The sequence below is a fragment of the Callorhinchus milii genome, unplaced genomic scaffold (genome assembly GCF_018977255.1).
Source record: "Callorhinchus milii isolate IMCB2004 unplaced genomic scaffold, IMCB_Cmil_1.0 Scaffold1, whole genome shotgun sequence".
Taxonomy (NCBI): Eukaryota; Metazoa; Chordata; class Chondrichthyes; order Chimaeriformes; family Callorhinchidae; genus Callorhinchus; species Callorhinchus milii.
Genome location: NW_024704742.1, coordinates 116,190,174 through 116,206,729, shown reverse-complemented (window position 1 = coordinate 116,206,729; position 16,556 = coordinate 116,190,174). Strand labels below are relative to the sequence as shown.

The 16,556-nt window shown below is 41.7% G+C and overlaps 1 protein-coding gene across 1 annotated transcript in view; it reads right to left on the bottom strand.

Moving 5' to 3' along the window:
* The window catches only part of arhgef28a (Rho guanine nucleotide exchange factor (GEF) 28a), a 105,483-nt gene extending 100,568 nt beyond the window's left edge, over window positions 1–4,915 (bottom strand). Inside the window, exon 1 of the mRNA XM_042331699.1 lies at window positions 4,831–4,915. Coding sequence (XP_042187633.1) covers window positions 4,831–4,915 — 85 coding nt within the window. The remainder of the gene's footprint in view (window positions 1–4,830) is intronic.
* Between the last annotated feature and the right edge of the window lie 11,641 nt (window positions 4,916–16,556).

Here is a 16,556-nt window from a genome sequence, read left to right as displayed (position 1 = left end):
TTGATGCGTCGCAGCTATCAAGCTACCGGCCCATCTCCAACCTCCCCTTTCTCTCCAAGGTCCTGGAAAGAGTTGTCGCCTCCCAACTGCGCTCTTTCCTTTCCACCCATTCACTTTTCGAACCCCTTCAGTCAGGTTTCCGTGCTGCCCATAGCACAGAAACTGCCCTGGTCAAGGTCACCAATGATATCCTGACCATCTGTGACCAGGGCTCCCTCTGCCTCCTCGTCCTCCTCGACCTATCGGCAGCATTCGATACGGTCGACCACGCTATCCTACTCCACCGCTTGTCCTCCCACCTCAACCTTCAAGGCACTGTCCTTGAGTGGTTTAGGTCGTACCTTTCTCACCGTCTTCACTTTGTCTCGACAAATGGCTTCTCCTCCACCCCCCGCACTGTCTCATGTGGTGTCCCTCAGGGCTCTGTCCTCGGTCCCCTCCTCTTCACCCTCTATATGCTCCCCCTTGGTGACATCATCCGCAGACATGGAGTTAACTTCCACATGTATGCGGATGACACCCAACTCTACCTTTCCTCCTCTACTCTCAACTCCACGACCACCGATGTCCTGACAGCTGCCTGTCCGACATCGAGTCCTGGACGAGAGACAACTTTCTTCAGCTCAACGTGCGAAAAACCGAGGCCCTCCTGATTGGCTCGCATCAGCGCCTCCGCACCTCAGCGGCTGACACCATCAGCATCCAAGGCTGCACTCTCCACCTCTCAAAGCCAGTCAGGAACCTCGGCGTTTTGTTCGACCCTGAGCTGTCCTTTCTCCCTCACATCCGCACCACAACTGGCACCGCCTTCCATCACCTCCGGAACATCGCCAGACTACGGCACTACCTCACCCCTCACGCTGCTGAAACCCTGGTTCACGCCTTTGTCACCTCAAGGCTGGACTATGGGAACTCTCTCCTCGCCGGCCTTCCCGCCACCTCCCTCCACAAGCTGCAGGTCATTCAGAACTCTGCAGCTCGTGTACTGTCCCGCACCAGGCTTCGGGACCACATCACTCCCACCCTCGCTCGCCTCCACTGGCTCCCCATCCCCCAGAGGATTGATTTCAAGATCCTTCATCCTCACCTACAAGGCCATTCACGGCCTTGCTCCCTCCTACCTCTCCGACCTACTATCCCCCTACCTACCTGCCCGTACCCTCCGTTCCTCCGGCTCCGGTCTGCTCCACGTCCCCTCGCCCTGCCTGGAATTGAACTCAGGTCTCTCACTTGCAAAGCGAGTGCTCTAACCACTGAGCTACAGGACTCCACAAATGTAACTTATAAAATCCCTTTTCAAACAAAAATTCCATCTTGGATTTCCATTTTGTCAGACAGCTGTGGACTTGCTGGTGGTGGTACATGGTGGACAAAGCTCTTCCTATATACTGTTACTCTCTGAACAAACTAAACCACAGCGATACCTGTAGATTTAGATCTCACTGATCCCTCCTCCAAGGAGCAGCCTGGGTTAGAACTCAGTCACAAAGCTTCCTTTATACTAAAGATGCATTTTTCCCCCAGAATTTGCAGCTGAAGCACTTTAGGGAAATGAATGTAAACAGTGAGAAGTTATTTCCTCCAGTCACGTGCTGGTATAAGTACTTAGGTTCAGTTGATTCCTTGTGCCAATCTGGACGGGAAGCCTTGGCCAGGGGAATGATATACTATAGTTACAATGGGATCTAATTTGTTAAAACTGTTTGCAGATACAAGCACATATGGATGTAATGCATAGCAGCATTTGAGCAATCTGTGGTGCAAGTGAATATGCCCACATTCAGAACAAGCAGCCAAGGAAAAAGAGCACGTGATAATGATCTGAAACGTTGATACGACTTCAATCAGCATTTAAAGGTGACTGCAGCTTTTACAGCTTTAGATGCCATATTGCAGTGTATGGAAATGGGAATTTGTTCTCATAGTTCTATACAATTTTGTTCACTTTTGTGTAAGGCCCAATCGAATCAAAGGAGTGACAGGAGACTGATCTTATTACAGTGTCCAAAGAGAGTACAAATCATTTATTCATAAGATGAATAAGTACGTAATGGCGATAGTAGCAGGTCAGAAAACAACAAATTGTATTTACATCTTATTTTATAATTATTTTACATTTTATAAAATAAAATTAATGGTTTTCATTTTATTTCATTTTTTAATTATAAAATAAAATTATTTATTTTATAAAATGTAAGTTGACCACTCGTTGCAGCATCATATCATTGCTATTTTGCTTCCAAGTAAATTGAAGCACTGTACTTCTTCAAATACGTTTTCAAATAGAGGGCAGTAAGAATGTGGAATGCATGTCACAAAACCATAGATCCAGAATTGACTGGGTTGCTTAATAGGGAGACGGACAGATAAACAGTCAATAAGCAAGGGTATTAAAGAAAATAAAGAACAAATGGGGAAATAAGATTTTAAAAAATAGTCAGGAGCTATTACAGCTATCTACTGGCTGAATGGCCACCACTTGTTCCTATGAACACTCAGAGGATAATGTGAAACATCCATCAAAGAAACTAATGAGGATGGAAGTCTTTGGAAGAGATGTAATGATAGGTGTAGAGGAGACCAACTTGGGAGAAGATCCCATAAACCTAAAAACATATGCCCCATTTTCTGCTACTGTAATGCATCATCAAGACTGGTTGTGATTCAGTCACAATCTCACCTTTTGAAGGAGCTCTTCAAAAGGTGAGATGTAAAATCTTGATAATTTATTAAGCTGTGGTTTGATGGCCTGCTACCTTCATTCTGATGGTATGAACCCGAAACACAGTGCTGTGCTCTCAGAAGTCTATGTGCTAAAAGGCACATTTAGATCTCCCAAATGGCCAATTGATCTGTAGGACCATTTCTCTGAACACCAGACTTCTCAGTTTGAATTCCCATCAGAAGACCTTTAACACAATTACAAACAGACAGATGGGACCTCGATTTAATTTCTCATCCAAAGGACAATATCTCTGACAAGGCGCTGTTCTCCCACTACTTCACTTGAGTGTCAGCTTTAGACTACAAGTCCCAACATGGGGTTTGAACACAGAATCTTCCGAAGTAAAGGTGCGAGCGCTACTAAATGAGGCATTCAACACCATCACTGCCACAACGCAACAGCAAAGTGTGGCACTTGGTTAGCCTGCAAAAAGCCTTTGGCACACTTAGAAGGCAGGTGCCCTGTGGACTTGCAGCCAGCTTCATTGCAGACCCAGATGCTCCTCTCCTGCTAAAGAAATGGTCGGCTTTCAGGCAGTCACTTCCCCTTTGATGCTATATTGGCAACAACTTGAAAATCGACCACTTTTTACCATGGGAAGCTGGTTGTCTTTTCCATGCATTTGCAGTGAATGCAGAAGCGCTGACTAATGAAAGCGCTATTGTAGGTTGGGATTTTATGGACTCCAAAAACTGATTTATAACAGTATTTGCTTCTATATGCTTAAAGCAAGTGGGGTATCATTTACATGGTTAATAACATCTCCATTTGTTTGCTAGTGTGTATTAAACATAATTAACTGCAATTCACATCCCAACAACATATGCTATTTTTGGCAACTGAACAAAGTTTGCGTCACTCCCACATTCTGAATTTATGGCGCACAATATTCGGGGCAGAACGGCAAAGTTACAGAGTTAGAAACTTACAATATGACACCAGTGCACAGCCTACATTCTAACACTGGCTCCTAGGCCCTCATGATACCTTGTCTAAAGTCCTAACTGGAGAACACAATTTTGGTTCTTTACCGATGAGAACTTATGTATTTTATCTCACTGCAGAGGACAAGCTGCCTGATAACAGGATAACAGGTAACTGACAGCTAGTCAATACCATCATTTCCACCCTTATGCATTTTACGAGACCTCAAAAACCACTTCAAAATCATAACCTTGAAATGCACACACTATTTTACTCGCAACATTTTTCTCAGGTGTAATGAATGCCTGTAGAATAGAATAGAACTTTAGAATAGCCTGTTGCTTTCAAGACAAATAGAACATACACTTATGAACTTGTAATAATGAGACAATAGCTACTTTAGTAGAATTTTGCAAGAATATTAATAATGACTGATTGAATTTCATTGTATTTACAGCAGTTATAAACAGTAGAAAAACTGTTTTGCATAACTCCCCATTAAGTTTTAATTGTTATTTCTGGTTTTCTTGAGCTAACGAAGTCGCTAACAGTTACCAGTCTGAGAGTTAGTGGGCAATGCACATTACTGCAATGTCACATACAGCAATCTTTTTGTTCTCTTTACCTTCTTACATCACTAGCACAGACTAAGAATTCTGGCTGCCAGCGAGTGTGCAGCAAATGTTAACCCGTTCCACCCCATACTCAGCCAAAGTCGTACCTTCCAGCTTAAAAGGCACAATTATACATCCAGTGTTACAGGCGATACATTTTCCTCTCAAATCAAATCATTCCTGATGCATTTCAGTGGACCTACTTGAATCACAGTAATTAATTATCTAAGAAAACTACTATTTTTGCTATCCACTGTAAACAGGAAGGCATGTAAAACAGTGAGATCAACAAACAGAGTAGAGGTGAGTCATAAATATCCACCACAATTATTTAATTTTTGCTGCAAACACTTTAAAATCAAATATTTTGGGTTTAAACAGAGTTCACTAACTAACATATGGAGTGACACTGTCCGCAGCACTGCTGAGAAAGAAACTACATGTTGTGCATCACATAACAATGAAGACTTTCCTTTTCAAATTGCAATATTAGGTAATTTTAAGATGCAATCCACCCCTCCCCCACCCAACCAAGAAAATAACAACAAGGCATTGTAATATTTCTACCTTGCTTGGATGCCCTGCGTCGAATCCTCATCTTAGGAAAAGATGGCCAAGAGTAATTGAAAGGTGAATCGGAGTCTGAATCCATTACGGGGGCTTTAAACAAGCACGCCAGATTAAACAGACATACTGCAACAAGGACTGTTCTGTGCACGGAAACAATTCAAGTCTAACAGTGATGTAAACTAAAAGAAGGAAGGAGGCTGGGATCAGATTGCCCTGCAACCCAGGGGAGGGTACAGCAGTAAAATGTTTGGTCTCTTCAAGCGATCAGGCATGTAGATGAGCTGCAAACAACAAGGCAGGGCTTTGAACGTAAAAAGGGAAACTTAAGAGCAAAGTTGCACCCACTAGTCGTGTGTATTTGAAAGGTCAGCGAAAGCCAATGAATCATTAACTCACCTTTTCATTTCTATGCAAATGCACCAGTGGAGTTTTGCCCCAGGAGAGCGAGCATGAATCAGAAACAAAATAGAAACAGCCCTCCCACCCAAAACTAAACACAAGGCCTTCAGTGGGTATAACAGTCTCCTACTCTCCCCCCCACTTCCCCCACCTCACCCCTCCCAACTTTCATCATTTACCCTCAAGTAAGCCATCAAAATTTACGTAACTGTTTTCTCTCCGTTGACCAACCAGCAGAAAGTTCAGGGCAGGAGCCACACAATGCACAAACAATCTCAGCCTTCCACTGTGGCTGGTGCTTGCCACAGACCGTTCAGATCCTCCGTCAAGCTACACGCACTGCAGCCGCGCTCGCAAACACTGGCAGGCACAGAGAGCAGGCAGCTGAGAAAGCAAGATAACACCTCCGCGGAGAGACAGGCTACTCGGCAAACGGTCAATCTGCAAAAGTCCACATGCTTATCTCTTCAGGCCAAAGCAGCGAGCAGCTAAACTGTAAAGAGATTAAAAACTTTTTTTTGCTTTTAGCTGCTATCTCGATAAAACTTGTTAGTACTAAGAAACAACCTTTTTTTTCCTCTCTCAGATTAGTCATCAAATCATTGGGCACTGTCGGATTTTATAAGTCTGGCACCTTAACAGCACCAGTCTAACCTCTCAGCTATGCACAATAGAGCCAGTGACCGATTTACAACAAATCCTCCATTCTTACACAGTCTCCCCGAACAACTCGCAGGCAATTAGTATTCAGCAAGGATTTGTTACCCCTCCCCTAACATTTCTTAATACAGTTTCTTGTGTATGTGTATGTGCCTAAACATAGTCAGACACTAGTGACTGCAGATTAACTTGTTCACTGTTTGTTAAACTTGACACGGTTTATTTTTTTTAAACACACAAAAAAGTAATTGTGGTGAATGTAGTTGGAGAAGCAGAGCAAAGAGGGAGAGTGAAAGTGCAGATCAGCTTAAATGTCAGCGTTGCAAGACTGACATTTGAGCTTGTTAACATTCCTCACTTCAGTTCAATTATTGTTCAACCCACTGAGGCCTACAGTAGCATTTCTGTCCCAAGCTGAAATTATTCATTAGTTAGCAGTTTTTACACTTTACACACAGAGCAAGCTTCATGCATTTCAAAGTTAACTTAAGATGCAAAGTCCGACAAAGTCCATTGTACTGACTTGAAAGATCTCCAAGGGCAAAAATATTTACACATTACAACAACAACAAAATTACATTTGTATAGCGCTTTTCACATCGGGAGAATGTCCCAAGGTGCTGGACAATCAGAGTTTCGGACCAGAGCTGGGGATTGGGATCGGAGAGGGTGGAGGGCAGAGGGGGAAGAACGGTGATCGAAAGCATGGTCGAAGAGGAGGGTCTTGAGTTGGAGAATTACACCAGAGAATGGAGACACAGGCCCTTAATGTAACTTACAAGATCACAAAATCTGTGTGCTTGGATAATAACATTCTACGTCGCTAATCAACTGACCACTGATGACACTTTATCCACGAGCTTTGTGAAAACCCTTCAGTCGGTAAGAAATGGACTTCATGTTGTTAATGTGGTTGTGAATATAAGTGGGTTTTCCATCATTAATTGCAATGCTACAAAGGGGCAGAAGTCTTCAAGTTTCCAAAAGAATAACAGATGGTCCATCAGAATCACTTAAAGAGCCATTCACATACGTATGAACCTTACAGAGGCAGACCAGGTAGTCAGATCCCCTTCATTGGAAAAAACTAAACCTTGTGTGACCTTCACCTATACTCGGTAAAAGAATATCTTGTAAATAACTAAACCAAGGATTTCAGACACAGCTTATTCCATTTACATGCCCAAGACTGGTTAACCAACAAACAGCCTGTATCAAGCAAATCAGATTTTATTTTACAAAAAAAACTCTCAACCATTTCTATAGAAACTAGTTCTGTTAAAAACACAGAATACGTCATAATTAGCATGTTTATAAGCTCAGCACTGCAGTACGCACCATATTCAGTGATGTGGTCTCATTCATACTCATAACCAACCTCAGAGAACTATTGCAAATACACATAAAGTGTATTTGCAATAGTTGCAAATCACACACAATCACACGCATACGCACATCATACACATGCATGCACACATACATACATTTGCATACATTTCACGCATGCCCCACACCATACCCCATACACAGGCACACATGTGCATACACACAGGCACACCACAGACACGTACACCACCTTTGCACAGAAACAAATATTGGTGTGCAACTTGATTTGTTTAATAACCCCATTTTAAGATGGTACTACAGCAGAATTGAGTCACTATGGGATGAGGGAAGCAGTGGACAGAGTGACTGGATTGACACAGATGTCATTTTATGCAGTGAGGATCCTAGTTCTAACCAGTCAGTGTTAGTCAGACCTATCACCTGAGGGTATTTTTTTGGTCAGCACGGTGACCGACATGAGCGAAACTCCATCAGCTTACTTAAGAACATACAAACAAGTTTATGAAGTGTTTTGATAAACAGACATCTCCATCGTGAAACTTCTGCCACCAGGATGCTGAGCGACCCATTTCCCCCTTTTCACTGCAAATCCACTGCTTGGTCATGGACCTCGCAAATGAGCTCAAAACAATGAAGGACAACTGTTCAGATGGATGTCTTATACCCACAAGTTTAATCTACATTGGTACTTCAGTATGTTAATTTCCCTTCAACAATAAAGTATCGCGCTTCTCAGAGTGATCTCAAAGGATAGTATGCAATATGTCCACTATAACCCCCAGACACCACTCAAATCAATAACTGGGATGAATGCTCTTTGTATCTTTCAATTGATACCTTCAACAGTAATCCAAATCAATAGCACCAACACTTGTTAGTAAATAAAGGAACAAGTGTGCAATGGAACACAATTTGCAGTTATACAGCACCTTCCACATAAAGTAATGACTCGGAGCTCGTTTAGAGAATCCGTGATAGACATCAAGCTTGGAGGAGAGGGGAGGGGAGTCGAGGATGAATGACAATGCTACAGGTCTGGGATGAATGACAATGCTACTTTCTGAACATGAGCATCTAGGTTTTCTTTTTAAAATCACACGTCAGAAATGGATCTCAACCTCCTCTCAAGCCGAGCACATCTCCATGTCTTTCCCTCTCCCCCCCTCCCTTCCATACCACCTAGTGTGGTTGAGATTGGAAAATCACTAATTGAAGGGGAAGACGCAGATTAGAAAAACATTCAGAAATTAATATTTGAACACTCATAGAGCTCTTCCAGGTTGCTCTGCCTCACTTACGCCCACATCCACTGGAACCATGGCACATCTGTGAAGCATAGTGACTGTGTGTTTTGTATTTCATGATGTGTCATTTCATTACACCCACGTCCACTGGAACCATGGCACATCTGTGAAGCATAGTGACTGTGTGTTTTGTATTTCATGATGTGTCATTTCATTTCATGGAGTCCTGTAGCTTATGGTTAATGTGCTCGCCTCGCAAGTGAGAGGATCCAGGTTCGATTCCCGAGTGGGGCAAAACCTAAGGTAAATTTTCTTACACCACACTTCTAGTTTACCTAGCAGTAAGTAGCAACTCGCTGTTAGTTGGTTGGCGGATTGCTTTCCGGGGGTAATAATCTCCCCAAAAAAGCATTCTCAATCCACAACTGTTTGTTGGACACTGCTGTGCGCAATTGGCCTGACGTTGAACCAGGGGCGGAGGGTCTGGGGGGGAGGGAGGAGGTGACTGTAAGCATGGTCAAAGAAGAAGGTCTTCAGTTATGATCTAAAAGAGGGGAAGGAGGGGGCAAGATCGAGGGATTGGGGGAGAGAGTTCCAAAGCTTCAGAGCGTAGTGGCTGACAGTGCAGCAGCTGATGATGGAGCAGAGGTGACGAGGGACAAGCAGGAGGCCAGAGCCAGCCGAGCAGAGGAAGCGGGTACAGGACAATAAAGAGTTGATGGTGAGCAACTCTGAGACAGTTCCTATTTACATCAAAACATTTTAATGTAAGCTTCACTACCTTTTTAAAAATCAAATAACAGAACATTTTACACTCCAAACTTAAAACCCATTAAAGTCTTTATTCACATCCTGGAAGAAGAGTAGCTGAAAGCAATGTTAGGTCAATTTAACAACAACAACTTGCATTTATATAGCGACTCTTCACACAGGGTAGCATCCCAGAGAGTTTTAACCTCTGGAAAGGCCTTGAAAGTCCTAGTTGTAATAATGTTACTTCATATTACAATTAAGCAAGGATTATGCCCATTTCCTAGGAAGGACAAGCCTTCTCTTGGCAAGATGGCTGGGTTGGATGGCATGTTGAATGATGCTTCCTGAAGTTGATTTTAGACTCAAACCCATGTGTTGAGGAGAGGTGGTTTTGAAAAGGGGGTTTGGCTTATTATAGTTGCTCAGCTCCACTGTTAACATAGCAACATAAGGCAACGCTCTATACACCAACCAAAGCTGGAATTTGAGTAAGAACAGCATGTAGTGGAACAGATAACAAAAAGGTTATTCAGTGCATTTACTGGCAGATGCATAAAAGTAATGAAACTATAAAATACTGTGAAACACATAAACCAAGAGGGGGAAAAAAGGCAATCATGCACTTAAGACTTTTATTACTGCTCCCCCCACACACAAACAATAAAATCAACTGCAAGAATGAGGGCTGGGGAGTCACCACTCAGTTTGAATATTCTGATGGATGAAATGATTTCAATGATTTGCAGTGCCTTAAGTGCTTCAACATTATTGCTGTTTTACTTTAGTTTACGTTTTTTTCAAAAAGACAATATTGTAAACTTAGAGGTGAAAAAATGGTGAGTTTGATTAAAATAAACAGAATACAAACTTTTAAATGTTGTACTTGGTAAGTGAAGAGGCTAGAGAACATTGAAGTCTGTGTCTTCTATCCAGGTATCAACCTGGTTCAGTTGGTAGCACTTTTGCCTCTGTGTCAAAAGATTGTGGGTTCAAGCACCTCCCTTCCCCACATAACAGGACTGAGCTCATAGTTTAGGCTGACACTACAGTGCAGCGCCGAGGGGTGCTGTATCTTCGGAGGTGCCAACCTTTGAATGAGATGTGAAACCGAGGTCTCATCAGGTGGACGTTAAAGATCCCAAGGCACTATTCAGAAAAAAAGTTTCTCCCAAAGTCCTGACCAACAGTTCCTCAGATAAAAGACATTCACTTCATAGCTGTTTGTGGAACATGCTTATAAAATACACACTTGCTTAAAAAACAGTCACTACACTTCAAAGCCCTCCACTGCCTTACTCCTCCCTACCTCTGTGACTTTCTAATCCTCTCTGCCCTCATCCTCCTGTGGAACTCCATCCCAGTTCCTCCACCTCGCCCCCTCCCTTGCCTCCTTCAAGACCCATCTTAAGACCCTCCTCTTCGACCGCGCCTTGGGTCAACCTCCTATTCCTATCCTCCACGCCCTCCTGATCTCAACCACCAGCTTGGGTGCGGATCCCTGACTGTCCAGCGCCTTGGGACATCCTCCTGACGTGAAAGGTGTTATACAAATGTAATTTGTCGTTGTTATTGTTCACAGTAAAATCCTGTAAAGCTTTTTGAGGGGGGAAAAGGCATTATGTCAAATGCAACGATTAAATCAAAAGTACAAGAGTTAATCCACTGAGAACCAACATCAGATGTAAAGTGCCATGTTGGATGCTTGACTTTCTGCTCACAAATGTGTTCTAAACTGCCCAATTCCAAATGCACCTAGTTCTGGGTTAAGTTTGGATCGGTTGTAGGATTCTCGCTTCCAGGTCAAAACGCTGTGTGTTCAAATCCCATGCCAGGATGAGAGCTCACAGAATGCTGCAATGTCAGAGGTGCCATCTTTTGGATGAGACATTAAATAGAGGTCCATGTCTGCCTATTTTTCAGGTGGACATTAAAGATTCCGTTGCACTATTCAAAAAAAGAGAAGGGAGCATTTCCCCGGTGTCTTGGCCAACAATCCTCCAGATTAATTGGTCAGTCACCTCGTGGCTGTTTGTGGGATCAATGCTGGCACAAAGGCTGCCATGTTTGCCTATGAAAAGTCAATATACTTGACAGTAATTATGTGTGAAGCATCAGAGTTGTAGACACTAAAAAATGCAACTCCTTTCTTTCATTTGTTGCATTGCTCTTCAACAGACTGATCACGCATGGCCAGAACAGCACCATTCTCTACAGATCATACACGTCTCTCCTGATCAATCATTGTAGCTAAATGTACGCCAGGGCCATATTAGGACAGGTCGACATCTTTAACAACTGCATCGTTCTCACAGCTCAATACAAATCCCATATTAAAATGTACAAAATTCTAAATATTCTCCAGGTTAATTTATCTAAATCGCCATATCACTGCGGAGGAGGTTTATAGAGTATTATCTTACACATTCCCCTGCATCACAGAACAACTCAGCGGGATGAGCAATGTCACCACTGATGATTTTTCAGGAGTGAGAGAGACAGATAAATCATGAGCCCCTGAGGCATGAGGGAGTTGTGATGATCTTTCATACGGGTGAAAGAGCAGCAGGAACTCATTGCCTCTGGTGAGATATTCTGTTGATTCTACAAGACAGAGAATGATCCCTGGAATCTAAGTTATCCTTGCAATTAATTTTAAATTTCTGCCTCAAACAACAAATATGTATTTGTATTTTTCCGGTGGCATGATCTCACTTTCCTCTGAAGTTATCATAACATAGAGGTAACACGTGCATTGTGATCTGGATCTTATCATGGGTACATTTCTATCTCGTTCGGTGCAAAACTTATTTAAACACCGAATCACACAAACACCGGGTGTGTTTTCAATTTCTAATTAAAGAGATTAGGTACCTACAATCCAGGTCATGCACAGAATATGGTGGATATAGGATGCGACACAATCCACCCCTCTGTGTCGAATACTCCATATAATCAGTGTTCTGTCTTAAGTGCTGTTCCTGAATCTAAACTTTCCATTCACTTTTCCCCTTAACAAGTTCAACATGTGAACCTTTTTTGCAGAGTTTGTGACCAAATTAAACATATTACTGTTCTAGGGTTTAGTTCATTTGCATTTCTTCCTGTCTTCTCCCTGCCAGTGGACAAGTATCTGAATCTGCTCAGCTTGCAATTTTTTCCACCATTCAAAACACAGCTTGTTGCTATGATGGGAGTTATGGTTGGGTGGGTATTCAGCAAAGATGAGATCAAATGAAACAAGATGAGCCAAATGGCAAGGTAAGCTGTAAATTTCTAAATTGGCTGTAGTGTCTTCTTCATCCAAACCAATCTTGTGATCTTATAATTGTTTACATCATAAAGGCCAAAGTATCTGTTTGCTTCAATTTGAACCACATTTCTTTCCTCATTCACCCTCAATGATTGACATACAATTCTCCAGCTGTCACTTTTTAGGAAAGTTCTATTCGCTAATGATCACACCGTGATTTCCTGGGCCTCCTTTCCACAGAAAGCTATTCAGCAGAAGAAAATACCGCTCCTCTGATCCATGTAGCACTTTTGTTGACAGGGAAAAGATTTATTTGGCTCCAGTCAGTAAATTTTGCCAAGCTCTCACAGTCCACTGAAATAATAATCCTTGATATAACTAGCGTCTTTCATATCAGGATGCATCTCAAAGAACTTCACAGGATTTACTGTAAAGTGTATTGACTGCGTGTTTTGTGGACAAACACAGCGGCCAATTTGTGCACAGCCATGTCCCACAAACAGCCAGGAAGTGAATGACTAATTTTATTTGGAGGGGAATTATTGGCCAGAACACCAAAAGAAACTCCTTTCTTTTTTCGAGTAGTGTCATAGCATCTTTAGAAGGAACAGTTGGGCTTCCAATAGTAAACATTATAAAGGTGAATTACAGCAACGTACAAAACTCCTGTTCATAATTCATAGCCTGAACACACTGCACACTTACTAAATGTTTAACTCTGGTACTCGAATTCCACTGTGAATCTTAATTTAGGTTTAATGGAAAATGCTAGCAGAGGACAATTAGTTCAAGCTCCAGGCTGACAAGCAGTTTATAGACAATAGGCTTATTGAAAATGTACATAAAAGTACATCATTTACAATCCAGGGGATGTCCTTTATTTTTGCACTCTAGAATATATCAAATAGATCAGAACTGAGATGAACCATTAAATAGATCAGATATGACAGAGGCCTTTCCTGCAATTTTCAGAACCCTTTGACCCTTGCCCTCTCCCTCTCTTTTTTTCACTCTCATGCACTCAGAATAGGACAATTAGCTTCATCATCCTTAAAACAGACTGAAGCACAGGCCCTGAGGCCAAAGCCAGCAGTTGCTGGAGAAAATGCACCTCTAGATCCCAGAGCATATCCTATTTCCGAGACACGATTTTCCCTCCAATCGGACGGGGCATAAACATTCATTTGAACTATCAGCCTTTTTGAGTAAATAAACGATTTGGTTGTTTTGCTCCATTTGCATTAAACCATATTATGCTATCCCCAACTCACAGTTCAATCCAACTGAACTATCCACTTGACCACTGAATGAACACAGTGGATTTCATTTTGACAGAGACAGTCTGAGCCACTGAAGCTGTATTATTCACATTTAACATGCCAAAACTCAAGTGTAGCCTCCCCTCAAACCTTACCATTAAAATAATCCAGAAAGAAACGAAACCATTACAATTTTGCCATACTAACAGTTTCACCACCAGTCAGTTCAGTTACAGCTCTGTGATTGAAAAAAAAGAACTTTTTAAATAAGGAATTAATGGAGAATTTCCATTGTCCTACAAAAATAAAATGGATTGAAAATGATGTCAAATAAATGCTGAGTATCTAAATGCAAGACATGAGAAAAATCGTGGAGTCCTGTAGCTCAGTGGTTAGAGCACTCGCTTTGCAAGCGAGAGACCCGAGTTCAATTCCAGGCACAGGGCGAAACCCTGGGCAAGTTTCCTTACTCCACACAGAGCCTAATAATAATCCCTCCAAAACAAAACAATAATAAATTGGTCATTTTCAATCTACGACTGTTTGTAGGACATTGCTGTGCGCAATTGGCTGCCGCGTTCGCCCACAAATATACAGTCAATTTACTTTACAGTGTGTTCTGTGAAGCACTTTGGGACGTCCTCCCGACGTGAAAAGCGCTATATCAAATGCAAGGATTATTATTATTATTATATGTTTTCAAGTGAAGCTCAGTATTGATACAACAGTACGAGGTTCTGAAACATACAACAAAAAATACACAAAACATACAGTCAATTCACATGACAGTATATTCTGTGAAGCTTTTTGAGATGCCTCAAAGACGTGATAAGGCGCTATATCAAATGAAAGGATTATTATTATCATTATTAACTTAGTTTAGCTGAAGAGCTCACATGCCTGGGTATCACCAGGTCTCGATCCCACCATCAAATGTACTCACTCGATGGCCCCCACTTCCTATTGCTAGCTGTGAATGCTGCACCAGAAGAAAGAAGGTAAGAAAGAACCCTTAAAGTTAGAAGAAAGTAGAACGAACCGTTCTGAATCGGTAGAAAATGGTTCAAGAAAAATTATAAAACAGAAGGGAGAAAAATAAAGAAAAGGTAAAAGAAAGAAAAGTGAGAAGGCCGGCATAGGTGCTGTGTTTATTTTACTTATGCTTTATTTTAGTGGGTTAGATTTAATACTTCAACAACAGCAACAACTTGCATTGATATAGCTTCCCTCACAGAGGCAAATGCACTAACTACTAAGCTACAGGACTCCACGATTCAACAATACTTCAATAATACTTCAATAATGCTTCAAAATACTTCAATAATACAGCTATTCCAGCGCTTGAGAAGCTTTCTTACTGTAATGCTATGGTTTATTTCAGGTGTCACAGTGAGTTTAATATGTACAAAACCTGTCCCAGGGTTCAGTAGACTAGGTAGCATTCAAAGGATTAAGATATACAGTACAGTATACAGTAATCCAATTAAGCAAAATGTATGCGTTCTGACAAAGGGTAGTGGACCTGAAACGTTGATTCACTTTCCTTTCTCCATAGATGCTGCCTGACCTGCTGAGTGTTCCCAGCGACTTCTGTTTTTGTTTAAGCAAAATGTATCACCAATAACTAACTAATCCTATAGGAAGATTCAAGATTTGGTGGAAAATGTAAGAGTTTTGTAATAACAATTTAAGGTCCTGATTGAACAGTTCAAGTAGTACTTTAGTAGTGATTCATGGTTCACTGTTGGTTCTCTCTCCCTTCAGTCTCACTATGTACATTAGTAGCTATCTTATAATGGACTGCAATATGCTTATATGAGTCGGGAGTCCTGTAGCTCAGTGGTTAGAGCACTTGCCTCGCAAGCAAGAGACCTGGGTTCGATTCCCAGCTGGGAGAAACACTGAGCAAGTTTCCTTACTCCACATGCCTAATAATAATCCTTCAAGNAAAAAACAATAATAATAATAATAATCCTTACATTTGATATAGCGCTTTTCACGTCGGGACGACGTCCCAAAGCGCTTCACAGAACACACTGTAAAGTGAATTGACTGTATATTTGTGGGCAAACGCGGCAGCCAATTGCGCACAGCAATGTCCCACAAACAGCCGTGGATTGAAAATGACCAATTTATTATTGTTTTTGGTTTTGGAGGGATTATTGGTGGTGTGTGGAGTAAGGAAACTTGCCCAAGGTTTCGCCCTGCCTGGAATTGAACTCAGGTCTCTCACTTGCAAATCGAGTGCTCTAACCACTGAGCTACAGGACTCCACATAATAAATTAGTCACTTCAATCTACGACTGTTTGTGGGACACTGCTGTGCGCATTTGGCTGCCGCATTTCACCCACAACTATACAGTCAATTCACTTTACAATATATTCTGTGAAGCGCTTTGAAACGTCTAGAAGACGTGAAAAGCGCTATATCAAATACAAGGATTATTATTATTATTATGAGGGTAAAAGGGTCAATTGCATTTCCAGCCATAGTCTCAGTATCGTTAAAATAGTGTCCCTAATAAGATTAGTATCTCTGATAAATATAGTAACAAACTTTGTCACATTGTGTTCTTTGCTGCAATTTTGAAAAATATTAATAGTTATTCTGGTCCAAACTGGTTATTTATTTACCTCAGTTACAAAGCATTCCAGTCAATCATATTTCTCAGTCTGTTATTTAAGGTGGGCAATATTGGGCAATCCCCTTTCTGGGAGGTTATAATAATAATAATCCTTGCATTTGATAAAACGCCTTATGGCTTCGAGATGTTTCAAAGCGCTTCACAGAATATACTGTAAAGTAAATTC